This window comes from Melanerpes formicivorus, unplaced genomic scaffold, assembly GCF_026170545.1.
Source record: "Melanerpes formicivorus ecotype bairdi unplaced genomic scaffold, bMelFor1.0.p_v2 SCAF_5, whole genome shotgun sequence".
In the NCBI taxonomy this organism is placed as follows: Eukaryota; Metazoa; Chordata; class Aves; order Piciformes; family Picidae; genus Melanerpes; species Melanerpes formicivorus.
The window spans coordinates 31,596,736-31,612,596 of NW_027142357.1; the positions used below are offsets into that span (position 1 = coordinate 31,596,736).

Sequence of the window (15,861 nt, forward strand, 5' to 3'; positions counted from 1 at the left end):
TTCTATGTGATCACAAAATGGCAGTGAAATTATGGGTTAAATACTTTGTTGTTGTTCATCCCACCTGTTGGTACAACATCATTTCAGTGTGAACACCCACAGAGAAGAGCCTAACAGAGACCCCATAGCAGCCCATCCAGTGGAGCTGTGACATTGCAGAAAGTGTTTGTATTGAAAGAGTCCTGGTGCTAGCTGTGGGATTGGCCTAAAGACTTTTTGCCTGAGTCAGTAGGAAGTGGCATGTGGAGTTGGAGAGTGGGGCCATGGCAATATTTGGGGCTGAGGAGTCTGTGGAGCATCAGCATAAATAGCAGTTGTTGGAGAAAGGCTGGTGCAGTGGCTGCAAGGTCATGCAAGGAAGGAGGTGAACTGGGACATGGAGTATGGAATTTGGACCTTTTTTTTTTTTTTTAATGCAAACTTAGTCAATTCTTCATTTCAGTCTTTGAGAAGTAAAGGTAGTCTCAAGTTTGAGACATATTTTGGAATTGGGGTCATGCCTAAACATTTGAGAAATCCCAAAGCAGGACTTGTGGCTGTATTTAACAAATAGATATTGGGTTTGGGGTCTGGCTTGTATTTTGGGCAGTGAGCAAGCTGGAACAGGGTGAATAGAATAGAATTAACCACGTTGGAAAAGACCTTCAAGATCATCAAGTCCAACCTATCACCCAACACTATCTAATCAACTAAACCATGGCACCAAGTGCCTCATCCAGTCTTTTCCTAAACAACTCCAGCGATGGTTACTCCACCACCTCCCTGGGCAGCCCATTCCAATGGCCAATCACTCTTCCTGTGAAGAACTTCTTCCTAACATCCAGCCTAAACCTCCCCTGGCACTGCTTGAGACTGTGTCCTCTTGTTCTGGTGCTGGTAGCCTGGGAGAAGAAACCAACCCTCCACCTGTCTACAACCTCCCTTCAGGTAGTTGTAGACAGCAGTAAGGTCTCCTCTGAGCCTCAACTTCTCCAGGCTAAGCAACCCCAGCTCCCTCAGCCTCTCCTCATAGGGCTTGTGCTCCAAACCCCTCACCAGCCTCGTTGACCTTCTCTGGACACTTTCAAGTGTCTCGATGTCCTTTTTAACCTGAGGGGCCCAGAACTGGACACAGTACTCAAGGTGTGGCCTAACCAGTGCTGAGTACAGGGGCAGAATGACCTCCCTGCTCCTGCTGGCCACACTGTTCCTGATACAGGCCAGGATGCCATTGGCCTTCTTGGCCACCTGGGCACACTGCTGTTCAGCCTACTATCAACCAGTACCCCCAGGTCCCTTTCTGCCTGGCCACTCTCCAGCCATTGTGATCCCAGCCTGTAGCTCTGCATGAGGTTGTTGTGGCCAAAGTGTAGAACCAGGCACATGGATGTGTTAAATCTCACACTGTTGGACTCTGCCCATCTGTCCAGCCTGTCAAGGTCCCACTGCAGAGCTCTCCTACCCTCTAACAGATCAACACCTGCCCCCAGCTTGGTGTGATCTGCAAATTTACTGATCAGGGACTCAGTCCCCTGTTTCTGATAAAGTTAAGATCAAACACAGAAGTAAAAGTTGTCTGAAGGACAGAAGCCCTGAATGCATGCAAAGACTTGCAGAAAAGAACTGTCAAGACAGTCTCTGATTCAAGTGTTGGTTTTGAGTGCTCTGACTAACTGCAAAGCCTCTAATGTAAGGCTGGACTCTTTCAAAAAGTGAAGCAGAACTGTGTAAGAAAAATGTGAAACCACCTCTGTGTGTGCCCACTCTAACAGCTTCTGTGGCTGCTGGCAAAAGTAAAGAACAGAGAGATAAAGCAAAGGAGGAAAAAATGGGAACTGCTGCAGTCTATCCTTAGCATAGCATTTCACAGTGTGGATCATCTTGTACCTGTCATGAAGAGTAGCTGAAGATTGCAACTGCTGCATCAATGAAGAGAATGAAATACACTGCTCTTATCAAGCATGTCATAGCACATGCTATGAAAAATTTTGTGTTGCTTGCCCTTATCTTTGAGAGAACAGATATTGGTTTAGAGGAGAACATTTGTATAGCAGCACTTTTTGTCTTCTCCAGATAGATTAAGGAAAGCTCAGCTGCCTGGACTAGTTAAATATAATGCCTGGGATTGTTCTTCACAGGGGATCTTTAGAGCCTTCAGTGACTGCATCAGGAGTCCATACCCATCAGGAATAAACCAGGCCTGGCTAGCAGGACTGTACATGTCACAGCTGGCATTGTAAACACTTTTTCACTCTTCCTTCTTGGTGTTTTACTGAGCTGATCATCCTTCTCAGCAGTTAACGTGAAGGGAATCTTGAACTGCATTTCTAAGGGTGCTGCTGGGGGCAATATTTCTGCACATTTGTGAAAGACAAAACAATGACTTACTCCAGTGAGATGTGAAAGAACAAGAATGTTAGGGGCAAAAAATGGCAGTGAAGAACTCTCTATCTTGCCTTCTTTACAGTAGTTCAGCATATGAGGTTTTGGTAATGGATATATTTCACTAAGCTTTCGCACAGTTAAAGCACTGAAAGTGGTTGCAGAAGCAGTGTCCATTCTGAACAAGCTCAACAGCAATACAGCAAACCCTATTTTTGATCCCCCCAAGTTTATTTTATATGTTTTTCCCAATAATTTCCCTGTCCCCATCTGTCCAGCCTGTCAAGGTCCCTCTGGAGAGCCCTCCTACCCTCTAACAGGTCAGCACCTGCTCCCAACTTGGTGTTGTCTGCAAGTTTACTGATGATGGACTCAATCCCCTCATCCAGATCATCAATAAAGATATTGAACAGGATGGGGCCCAGAACTGATCCCTGGAGGACACCACTAGTGACTGGCCTATGCTGCATTTTTAATTTTATTCTTAGGCTTTAGATGTTCTGGGAAATGCTTATTCTGTTTCTTTAAGGCACATAATGCAAACAGATTAACTTGTGGTTTGTTGCCTTAGAACCTCAAAGGCGTGGTTTAAACTTCTCTAAAATGACTCTGTGTCAGTGTATAGTTTGACTATAAGGCATCTGCAAAAGTTCATGTTTTTTTCTCCCTTATGCTCACTGACAATGTTCAATTAACATTTAAGTTGACTGTATGTTGTTTTGATCTGACTGCATGATAATTACTTGCAACACACAACGCACAAGCATTTCAGTCAAGTTCTGTAGCAAAGTAGGAATGCTTTGTTAGATATTTAAGAAGGACATAGAGACACTTGAACGTGTCCAGAGAAGGGCAACGAGGATGGTGAGAGGCCTTGAGCGCAAGCCCTATGAGGAGAGGCCGAGGGAGCTGGGATTGTTTAGCCTGGAGAAGAGAAGGCTCAGGGGAGACCTCATTGCTGTCTACAACTACCTGAAGGGAGGTTGTAGCCAGGAGGGAGTTGGTCTCTTCTCTCAGGCAACCAGCACCAGAACAAGAGGACACAGTCTCAAGCTGCACCAGGGGAAGTTTAGGCTCGAGGTGAGGAGAAAGTTCTTCACAGAGAGAGTCGTTCATCATTGGAATGTGCTGCCCAGGGAGGTGGTGGAGTCATCGTCCCTGGAAGTGTTCAAGAGGGAATTGGACATGGCACTTGGTGCCATGGTCTAGGCATGAGGTCTGTGATGACAGGTTGGACTCGATGATCTTTGAGGTCTCTTCCAACCTTGGTGATACTGTGTGATACTGTGATACTGTGATATTGTTGGATGGAAAAGTCAACCCAGAAAAGAGAAAGAGAACCCTAAAAATTTGGAACATACTAGCACACTTCCAGGGTGGACAGACACTTTGGGCACATGTGGCAGCTGGGGTGGTTGGACTAAACCATCACACTACAACAGCACATTACTCAGCACCCCCGGTTAGCTGGCCAGAACAATGACTCCCAGCCATGTTTGGTCCCTGTGGGACAATACAGTGATCTGGCAGGACATTACTGAACATTTTAATTGTCTTTGATATTCTGGACCAGTTTGCTGCACACGTGGGAGTTTGTTGGTGCATCCATAGTCCAGTGTGTGCTGTTGGATTTGTAAATGTGTCCCCTACCATATCTGGAGGTTGATAGGAAATATTGATGAATATTGAAATATTAACCTGACTTACCTGCTTCCTTTTACCAGTGCACAGATCTTTCCAACAGCATATTTGACAGGGTTTTCAGTTGGCTTGGGTGTAGTGTGCCAAATAATGCAGCTGCTGTCATGCACCTTTGAGCAAGATGGACGGAGAAAACCACCACATCTAAATCTTATTTTAGCTGAAGTACCAAAACCAAGATTAAATTATGGCTACAGTTTCCTTTCTGACTCTTGCTAAACTAGAGGGACCTTCTGTGGCATATTTAAGGATAAATCTCATCTCTTTATGTCTGCAAAGGTTCTTTATCCATAAAACACTTACTGACAAAAAAATGTCCTGAAGGCACAACAGACTGTAGGTGAGCCTTACTGATATATGTGAGAGCACAAATAGAAAAGAAAGTGTCAGGACTGTCCTATGGCCATGCTAAGACTTCTTTCAGGTGCATCAAACTTCCCATTGGTCCCAGCCTACTAGTTAAAGGGCTAACTCCCTCCTGCTGCCTGTATATGAAAGGTGTATATGGAGCAGCAGCTGACCTCTCACAGGTGTGTCTTGTTTCTCTTACCCCAGTGGAAGGGCAGGTCAGTCTGTCTACAGTGTTTGAAAGGTGTTTCCCTTCAGTGGAGTTTTTTGCACTGTATTCGGCATCTGTTGCTGTACTATGTAATACAGGATCTAAAATGCTGGTAATTCTGAGTCAAATAGTCTATAAGTAATAAAACAAATGCATGAAGTTAACTTGGTAAAGTCTGGGTGGATAACTAGCATCTCTGAGCTTCTTCTGAATATAGACTGGAGCAGGTCACTCTGTAGGATTAAAGGGATTGCCAGCCTTTCTTCTCAAGAAAGCCTGTGAGTGTGTCATTCTCCTCCCTTCCCCCTCCCAAGTGTGTAAGGTTGCAGTGTCAGGACATAGGAAGGGATGATCACTTTGTTCAAGTTTGTGCTGATCTCAGGAGTTGCAGGATTTCAGTGAGTAGAAGGAATGGGTGCTGCATATACCTTCCCTCAGCTCTTTGTGCTTGGGTTTGCTTCTCAACAGCACGCAGAATCACTAATGTGTCATTCTTGCTCTTTTGCCTGCCTAAAGCTCACCTTTAACCATGCTCTCTGCCTTGTTACAGGGATTCTGCTGTTTCCAACAATAAGACTCCACACAATAGCTCCATCAGCCACATTGAATCAGTCCTTCAGCAGCTCGACGAGGCCCAGGTACAGATGGAAGAGCTCTTCCATGAGAGGAAGATTAAGCTAGACATTTTCCTTCAGCTCCGGATTTTTGAGCAGTACACCATTGAGGTAAGAGCTGGCTGCGTGACCTGAGAAAGGTAGAGCTGTGGGAAGAGGAGAATATATAAACATACTCTGTTAGGATACACCTGGAGTTGTTTGATTATGCTCAGCTGTCCAGTGAGGAAGAGAGAGAGTTACAACCAGGTTTTAAGGTTGGCAGGTTGAAGCTAAAAATACACTTCAACATATTTTAGTGCTAGAATGCACTGAAATAAATTCATGCCTGCTTAACTGACTATGCTGAGAATCTGCCTGCTTTGCAGAGAAGCTTTATAAGATGCCCCTGCTATCACTCTTCACTGACAGCAGTCACCCAGGGATTTGAAAGTTCTGTGTCTCTTACTAGTGAGATTTGTCTCTTCAGATACAAACATAGAAGGGAGGCTGCCATGAGGTAGGTGTTGGTCTCTTTTTCCAAATAACTAGTGATAGAACAAGAGGGAATGTCCTCAAGCTGAACCAGGGAGAGTTTAAGATGGATATTTGGGGGGGGGGGGGGGGGGGGGGGGGTGGAATCACTGAAAAGATTGGCTGAAGGGCTGCCCAGGGAAGTTGTTGAATCATTATCCCTGCATGTGTCTAAAAGTTGTGTAGATATGGTGCTTGGGGATATGGTTTAGTGGTGAACTTAGAGTAGGGTTAATGGTTGGACTTGATGGTCTTGAAGGTCTTTTCCAACCTAAATCATGCTTGGCTTTAAACCACCAAGTGAAAAAACATGCATGAAAGGAAAATATATTAAAAGATGGCTTTTTAGAGTATCACAGTGGATTTATTTATAAAGGAAAGAAGACAAAAAGGGAAAGTTGATGTATACTTGTATGTCCTTGTGCAACAAAGGTCTTTCAGTTCTGTTCTGTACTTCTGTGTTGAGATCAAAAGCAGTGGATGGAAAACCCATCAAAACAGTAGTCATTGAAGTGTTCTTGGACTGAGAAATGTCAAAGAGACCCCAGTCAATGTCTTTGATTTCTTGCTGTAATCCTGATAGGATATGATGCAGAAAAGGGACAACACTTAATTTAAGTTGTGCACTTGAAAACCATGTGTCAACACTTAGATCCCTTCTGAGGCATATTTCTCCTACTATATCCTTCTGGTGTTTGCTCAGTTCATGAACACCTTTAAGTGTTCTATGATGATATATTCCTGAAGGTGTTGTTTGTAAATCTGTAGGTAATCTCAAGGTGGGTCCTGATAATAAATGGAAGCCTTAGAATGCTCTGTTATACTTTAACTGTTTAAGACATTGCCTGATAATTTATAGTGGGATAAAAGGCTGGAAACAGAGGGGTTTAGGTGTCTTGATCTATACTTGGATACTAGAGATGGAAATCAATGAGGAGTATCTGAGCTTTCCTGTTGTGACTGCCTACTTAGGTTTTGTTCTAAGGTCTGTTCCACAGTGCTTGTTGTTTATGCCAACTAGAATAGCTCTGTTTTGCTTACAGCATTCTTTGTGAGTATGTGTGTGTGTGTGTCAATATGTGCATTCCATCACCAGTGATATGCTTTGTCTTGTGAATCTACATTCAAAATCTAGGAGTTTTCAGTGTCTATAGCACCTCCTCTATTTAAGTAGACATTTTGATAGAATGGTGTGGCAAAGGCTGAAAAATTGAGACTTGTACTCTAAATATACAAATGGAATGTGAATGCAGATACTTGTACATATCTAAAAAAAGCACCTGTGTTTTCAAAAATGAAGGGGGGGAAAATAAAAGAAAGAAAGAAAAATGTATGTCCTTCTGCAACACCCAAATGTGTCTGTATGGTGAACCCATGTGAGTCATTCATTAAGATCTCAGTCTGTTTCGCTGCAAATTCAAGCTCTGAAGCTAGAATTATGCAGATATAAGTAAAGATCTCTTTTTTTAAAAAAGTTTAAAACCCTATCGTTTTCAACTTCTTTTTCTTTGCATAGAGTCTTTCAGACAAAGATCTCAAAGGCTGTTACCATCATGGATTGCTTTACTGATGAGGCAACCGAAGCATCGGGAGATGATGTGACTTAGTATCAGTCAGGGTTGGAAGGAACCACAAGGATCATCTAGTTCCAACCCCCCTGCCATGGGCAGGGACACCCCACACTAGATCAGGCTGCCCAGAGCCTCATCCAGCCTGGGCTTAAACACCTCCAGGGATGGGGCCTCAACCACCTCCCTGGACAACCCATTCCAGGGCTTCACCACTCTCATGGTGAAGAACTTCCTCCTCACCTCCAGCCTGAGTCTCCCTACCTCCAGCTTCATTCCATTCCCCCTAGTCCTATCACTACCTGAGATCCTGAGAAGTCCCTCCCCAGCTTTCTTGTAGCCCCCTTCAGATATTGGAAGGCCCCAATAAGGTCACCTCGGAGCCTTCTCTTCTGCAGACTGAACAGCCCCAACTCCTTCAGTCTGTCCTCATAGGAGAGGTGCTCCAGCCTTCTGCTCATCCTCATGGCCCTTCTCTGGACACGTTCTAGCACCTCCATATCCCTCTTGTAATAGGGGCTCCAGAACTGGACGCAGTACTCCAGGTGGGGTCTCACCAGAGCTGAGTTGAGGGGGAGAATCACCTCCTTTGACCTGCTGGCCACACTTCTCCTGATGCAGCCCAGGATCTGATTGGCTTTGCAGGCTGCAAGTGCACACTGAGAGCTCATGATGAGCTTCTTGTCCACCAGCACCCCCAGGTCCCTCTCCTCAGGGCTGCTTTCCAGCCAGTCCCTGCCCAGCCTGTATTTGTGCCTGGGATTGCCTTGACCCAGATGCAGGACCCTGCACTTTCTCTTGTTGAACCTCATGAGGTTGGCTTGTGCCCACCTCTCCAGCCTGTCAAGGTCCCTCTGGACCTATCCCAGCTCCCTCCATATGTGGTGCCAGAGATGAGAATGCTTTGTGGATCCCTCTGGGTTTTTTTTCCTGCACAAATTCTACTTCTGTGTATTCACAGACACATTTGAAAAGACTGTGATAATGTTAAGATATTTTAAACTGGGAATGTGCTTCAGAGTCTCCTCAAATCAGATTAGCTAGGAAGGTATTTAAAGAAAATCACCACGTAGTTGTCACTGTAGATTTGCTATTTTTTATCATAAGAACATCTGAATTCCCTCTACAAGAGTAATATTACAAGGAAATCTGAGGATGCATTTCCTAGGAGTCTATGGGCAGGTGACTTGGTTTAGAAAGCTGCTTCTTTCTGAAAAAGAATGGGGGTTTGTTTATATAGTATTTATGGTATGTAGTTTACAGCTGAACACATCAGGAAAAATATGTGCAGGTCAGTGCCCTGAGTTTTATAAGAATATTTAGTACTCAGACAAGAAAAACAGTTGGATGGCTAATAAAATCAGTTAGAAATCAAATCTAAAATGACATGTGTGCTATGCATTTCAAGCAACAGCTGAATTGGCTCATATTGGCACAATAATGATCCTTAGCAACCAGATTGCAGTCAGTCGCCTCAGCAGTAGACTGAAGAGTCTGAGTCTGTAGGAAACCGCTATGAAAAGTAACAAAATTATCTCATGCTCTTGTTGAGAAGCAAAGAGGGGGTTGTTACCATAACTAAATGGCTTGCAATATTTCTAATGGTTGACTGTTCCAAGCTCTCAAGGGAAAAAGATGACAGAATTTAAAACATGAAATGAAGCATTTGTTTTTCCTATTAAAGACAGGTAGCTTGAGCTATGGCTAGAAATGTATTTAGGTTTTAATTTTCTGTAATAGCCTGGATCCTGCATAGATTAAGAAGAGTGAAATAATGTCAGATGAACTTCTCTTTCTCTAGCCTAGATAAGCCCCCTTCCATCTGTCCCAAGAGCAGTGCCATACTGAACATATTCCTAATGAAACCCCTCTACCTGCTGCAGTCATGTTAATCTCTCTCCTTCCTGGACAGGCAAACCATATGCAAACTTGAAAGCTTGTCCTCTCTGATGTGCTTTTGTCCTCTTTGCTCCCTCTGCCTTGTCAAGCATCTTGTTTTCTATTTTCACCCCTCAGGTGTGTGTTTTCATTCTTGGTTCTCAAGTTCTTATGATTCAGGGACTCCTTTATGATGAGGACCCTTCCCTGGGAACTCTGGTGAGAGAAAAAACTTACATTTCCTTCATGGAGCCAGAGGGATGCAGCTGAGGGAGCCCATCTGCCTCCAGCAGCTTTCTGGAAGGCTGCACATGAGAGCTCAGTCTGAGAATAGTTACATCTTATGTTGTCTCCTTCCATCCTGTTTGGATGTCAGACATTTTTGGTCCTGTTAATTTTCCTTACCCCTCTCTCTCTCTCTTCCTCTTAATAATGCAAAGTATTAAGAATTTTTCAAACTCATAAGTGGCAACTGAGTGATCAGTGTTTGGATAAAGTGTCTGAGTGTCACTTGTGCTTTGGACACTTTCCTGCTTTTACTGTTCTCCCCAGGTATTGAAATCTGTCCTGTAGATCACATAAACCTTTCCTTTGGCATTCCTTCCTAAACTAGCACTGTACCCATCTGCTTTGTAGCCCTCTTAATTTTTGATCTTTTCTATAATCTTCTCTTGTTGATAGAGATTTGAAGTTCAGACAAACTTTAGAATTAAGGATTACTGCACAAGCAGCGCTTACTTCCATTTCTTTAGGCAAAGAGACTCCCTAAGACCAATGACAGTGTAGAGAGCAGGCACTCCTTTATTGATAGCTGGACACAGCATGATCCTTCCACCCATGTGTGTATCCAAATGAGCATCTCCCAGAGAATATATGTCAGCATTCTATACATTATTCACTAATTAACATTTATACATTTCCCTGGAACTCATGAATACATGCAATTGACACTTTGCACATGTCCCTTAGGTTGTTTGACATAGTTCTCATATCTTATCAACCCCATGGCCAGCCTTGACCAATTTGTTTCTCCTTTATCCCCCAGTCCTTGCACTTTTGATGGCGCAAACTTCCTTTGGGTCCCACTTACTTTCCTTCTCTGCTTACTTGAGTGCACAAGTTCCTTTTATCTAGTCAAGTGTAGAGGTCCTTATCTATCCAGGCAAGCAAGCACCCCTAGAAGCATCCTTAGTTATGTATTTTGTAGAATTCTTTGTGCTCCTCTGTATGGTATCACATCATGGGACCTTTTCTTGTACTTCGGTGAAACCTGCCAACTATTACTGCATTTTGTCTTCAGGAGAAGTGTTTTACTTAAAGAAAAGCCACCTGCCTGTTTCTTTGGCAGGACAGAGCAGCTGCATTCATTTAGGACTTCTAAGCAGCCCAGGAAGCTTTTGTCTTGTACTTCAGTCAAGGCAGGTTTGGCAGATACAAATTTGGATAGGAACCCACAGGCACATAGCATGTGCTGCCTGTTCTTTATTGCCTGAATCTCATTATATTGACTGATATTTACACTCTGGTTTCTTGAGGTAAATGATGAAATCCAAACTATGACAACACCTGGAAACAGACATAACAGAAACATGAGAAACCCTGGGTGTCCCTATGGGAGGCTATTCTACCTTAGGTTTTCAAACCATAAAATGACAACCCATTCTTTATTTAGGGAATGTGTCTAACTTTGACGCCTGAGATGTTTTATTCCTTTACCAAGTCACTGCACATTTCAAGGCAAGGTGGGATCGTTAGGATTATATAGTCATTTTTTCAATATTGGTGCAGACCTCAGCTGAGTTTGAGCAGCCTGCCAAGTAACTCAGGAGGTTTCATGCAATGGAAGTATATGGCAGTTGATCCACTGTGAGCGAATAGGGTGTAAGACTCCAGGGACAATAGCTGGCAGACGTTAGCAGCAGTGCTGGTACCGCACTGAGCACGTTATACATAAGCACCATGGTCTTATTCCAGCATTTATATTCTCAGGTAAAATCTGTCAAGTATACTTTGTCCCTTGCTTCAGAAACAGTCATTTAAAGGTTTATTAGCCATTATTTGAATGAATGCAAATGTACAGTAAAATGCTGATTAAATGCATAAAAATCAATGGTAAAATGCACTGAGTTGCAACCCCTAAAAAAATGACTGCTATCCAGAGTCTAGCTGCGTATTTTCCCTTGTATCTTTATAGAGAGATGATCAAATTCATTAGCAGGCCTCTGTAAAACCCTGTGACTGAGAACAGGTATGATCTCAGTCAACACCACTCTTGCAACAGTTGTTAGTTAACTCCAAAGAAACTTCTTTGGATTTATTCTCCAAGCCCTTCCCCAGCTTCATGGCCTTCCTCTGCACACTCTTGTATTGAGGTGCCCCAAACTGGATACAATACTCAAGGTGTGGTCTCCCCAGAGCTGAGTACAAGGGGACTATCGCCTCCCTACTCCTGCTGGACACAGCACTTCTAACACAAGCCAGGATGCCGTTAGCCTGGGCACATTGCTTGCTCATATTCAGTTGCTTGTCGATTAGAACCCCCAGGTCCCTTTCTGCCAGACAGCTTTCCAGCCACACTGCTCCAAGGGTGTAGCATTGCTTGCTGGCTCTTCTGGTGGTTCACATCGGTCTCTGAGTATGAGCTTAGAAGGGGACAGGAGTCAGCTTTCACAGTAGTTCACTGTTATTTACAATCTTCCAAGTGAATTAGCTATGTGAAAGTACAAGACTTCTGACTCACTGACTTACAGCTGACACGCAAATGTGAGCATTTTTATTAGAAGTAAGAGTTACAGAGACCTTGAGATACATTTGAAAGAAAGGGAATAGTAAGAAACATTTTAGCCTCTTTTGTTCTTAAGCTGGTGTCCTATAATGTCTTATGCTTAGTGAGCTGTTGTTTTTCTTCTCCACATATACCAGGTTTTCAAACTGCACGTCATTTTAAGGAGAGGTAAGCACTAAGCTGTTCTGGGCACCTTGTCTTTTGGAGCAGAATCATCACTGTGATAGCCTTTTCACACTTCAGTGGCCAGGTCCCCACTAAGCCAGTGTGGCATCTCTGTCTGTTGTCAAAAATAATGAGTGACAATATTGTCACACTGCACAGCACAGTTCAAACTGAGCCCTGAGAAAGGAGAACAGCAAACTTTGTCTCATGGTCTGTAGAAGTGACAGTTTCATTCACCCTTTCCTACCTACATCTCCTCTACCATATATCATCAGTGTCAGTGTACTCATAGGCCCACTTACACTGTCACATCCTGTCCTCTGCTCTTCCAGCCTGCTCTAAATGCTGAAGCAGAGCCAAGTGATTTTGCCCCTGGCATGCCTGGTGCCTTAGAGATCTGATCTTCTCCCTTCAGCATTCAGGAGTCACAATTACTGTTTTCTGTCTGCTTCCTGGATCATATCTGACCTCTCATCTCATCCATCTTCACAATTTCTTCATCCCAGTTGTATGGCTGCCACATTTTTTTTTCCTCTTCAAATGAGATAGATATTCCCTTTTCTTGATTCTGAGCTCTGTACAGATCTGCCCTGTGCCTGTGTTCCTGTTCTTCCTGTCCTGCCTTATCCCCATGCTCTACCCACTCTTCTCACCTTTGCTCCTCCTCCTACCTGCATTATCATTCCTCTCACAACCTGCCTCCTACATTTGCTTGTTCTTCCCAAATATCTTTACTCTTTTTCAGATCCCTCCCATGAGCCCACTCTCTGTGTTGATCGCTCCTGCTCCCAAAGATAGAACTTTCTTTCCCTCCTCCTCATATGCCCTTCACAGCCTTTACTTCAAAATATCAACTCCTATGTGATTCATTTGCTGTATTACATGTATTTTCTTTTACTTGAGTCCTCCTTTCTCCTCTCCACCTCCTTCAGTTGGCAAACAAAAATTTTCTGGTTGGCATTAAACAAAACAACTTCAGGTGTCAAACACTGAGTTAAGGCCAAACAAGCAGCACTCCAAGCTTGGCAATACCATTTGCTAGAAAATCTCAGTAGCAGCAGCATGAAAAAACAACAAACAAACCCAAACAGCCCAACAAAACCCACTCAACTTAGGATTTAGATATGGAATTATTGCAGATGTAGAATAGCCTGCACAGCATCTGCTGCAGCTTGAGCAGACTCTTTGGCCTAATTCACAAGCAGACTGCAGTGTAGGCATGAAATGGCTGGACTGAAAATGGTTTTATTATTACTGCTATTGCTTTTCACTTGCATACCTCTTCTCTATACCTCTCCTCTTTCTTCAGTACTGAACACCTTTCTTTGTCACACCTTGCTGGTGTTACAGCCTGTCAAATCCAGGAAGCAGCAAATGCAGCAGCATTGCAGTATTAGGAATTTGGATATATTAAAGCTACTGCTTTAAGGAGGAATCTTGACTAAAGAGTGTGTACTCTGGGCTGTGGTAACTGTGTCTGCATGGAAAACAGACAGAGTCTGTGTATCTTCTGTAGCCTTGTGATAACAGTGTGGAGCTCAGCACAAACCCAGTATGTGTTCAGGTGCTGATGTAACTCATAGAATACATAGAATACACCAGGTTGGAAGAGACCTTCAAGATCATCCCGTCCAACCCATCAACCAATCCAACTCACCTAAACAACTAAACCATGGCACCAAGCACCCCATCAAGTCTCCTCCTGAACACCTCCAATGATGGCAACTCCACCACCTCCCCAGGCAGCCCATTCCAATGGGCAATCACTCTCTTTGTGTAGAACTTCTTGTGCTTCCTCCACTGCTCTGGAAGCACTGCTCTCAGGTATCTCATTTAACAGTAGACTGGGTTCATTACCAGCATTAGTTTCTCCTCCCAGCATCAGGTGAAGAGTGAGGAAGTGTGCTTTCTAGGCTCATTCAATTAATAGCTTTGTCATGTCTTTGTCAATGAATTCTCTGGGACCCCTTGACCTTCCTGTAGTAATAAGGAGCTCTCTTTTTTGGCCACCAAATGTACATGACCTGCAAGGAAGAAGCATGTCTTCTTCCAGTCAGCCAGAGCATGGCTGACAATGAGGCTCATGTGCAGCTTTTCTTGAAAGAATGGGCACCTGAGGATAAGTCTTCTGCTTTTGCTCATGCAGACCTGTGCACTGTCACTGTTGCTGCTCTGACGACCCTTCTGCTTTTGATACGATTTCTCCCACACCACAGCAGAACAGAGCAGAGCTCAAGGCTTCTCCTAAGGCAGGGTTTCCCTTCTCTCAGTGCGTGAGAGATGCTAAGGTACATTTAGAATCACAAACAGTGGGAAGTAAATAAAGAAGTGCTGTCTGTTCTTCCCCCCAAAATCTAGCAGAATGAATAGAGTAAGCCCTAATCAGCCATTTCTCTGGGTCAAAAGGGAATGAAATAAATTAGTGGCCAGGTGAGCTGCATTTATGAGACAGTTCCTGACACAGGCTCAGTGCAGTTGACTCTTACCACAGCTTAGCAGATATAACACTTTTTGTCTGATGCAGTCCAAGTTTCATCATAGATGTCAATGCCTGGCCAACCTGTGAAAGCATCCAGGGTTTTGTATTTATTTAAGATGTGAAGAATACAGATCTGTAGTTAACAGAGCTGCCTAATTACAACTTCTTGCTGAAGAGAAATACATCATTTTCCCTATACCCAAGTCCAACCAGTTAGAGACCTATTGCTATTTCCATATGGTCCAGTTTAAAGTACAGAAAATTCTGGGATTTTGAGGCATTGGTTGTACAGATAAAAAAAGCTAATGTCTTCATGAGATTGGCAAAGCAGCCTGGTATTCAGGAAACCTGGGTTGTTATCACAGCTCTGCTATGGCTTCTTTGCCTTTATGTGCTTTACATTCCATTCTAGCCATCTGTTTGTCTCAGTTACTCAGAGCAATGTACCCAACCTTCCTGCACATGCTTTGCTGAGAAATTTGGTGATGTTCTGCCTCTTGCTGTGCCTGGCTCCTTTCTTTCTTCCTCTAACCCAGCATGTGGGATGATCGTCACTACTTCATGAGCTCCTGCTTAGAGGCAACTTCCCTTCCCCCAGGTGCAGTCTTTGTTCCTGGTCCTGCCAATTTGACATGGAGCACCATGGGCTGGATTTTCATCCTGTGTTATCAGCTCATGTCCTGAGCTCTTTAACTGGAAGCACTGATTTGATCAGGGAGTGCAGATAATGGAGAACAAGCCCTTTAGTCCCTTACAATGGCTTGTAGGATAGGTAGATACTTAAGTGCAGCTCCTCCTGTATGGGGAGCCTGGTGGAAGATGGTTGTCAACATGAACATAAGGAGCACTAGTTGCCTGGGAATTTGTTGATGCTCCACTGCTACAGACCTGTCTTGGACACTCAGGCCTAAAGGGCAAAAAGTAGTATATTTAGGAACTGTCACTTTCCTGTTCTTGAGTGGAAATTACGGTAGATTAACAATAAAAGCAATGTTGATCAGTGGCCCTCCCGCAGCCAAGTGGAAAAACAGCTCAAGTAACAACATCACAGCAGAGGGGTTTGCACAGGCAGCTTTGTGGAAATGCTGGATCTCAGTATACTTGTAGGATCATGTGTTGATTATTTTTTTTCATGAGTCCATTGTTGACTCCCCAGACAGTTCAGCCCTCAGGATTTACATTTTCCTGTCCTGGAGTTGATGTCCATAGACATAAACAGGATAGAGAGATTTTGTTTT

At 43.7% G+C, this 15,861-nt stretch overlaps 1 protein-coding gene across 7 annotated transcripts in view; it reads left to right on the forward strand.

The window, feature by feature from the left end:
• The window catches only part of KALRN (kalirin RhoGEF kinase), a 556,957-nt gene that overhangs the window by 344,608 nt on the left and 196,488 nt on the right, over positions 1-15,861 (forward strand). For all 7 annotated transcript variants that reach the window (XM_068139021.1, XM_068139024.1, XM_068139015.1 and 4 more), the window contains exon 13: positions 5,172-5,346. In XM_068139021.1, the coding sequence (XP_067995122.1) occupies positions 5,172-5,346 (175 nt within the window). The remainder of the gene's footprint in view (positions 1-5,171; positions 5,347-15,861) is intronic.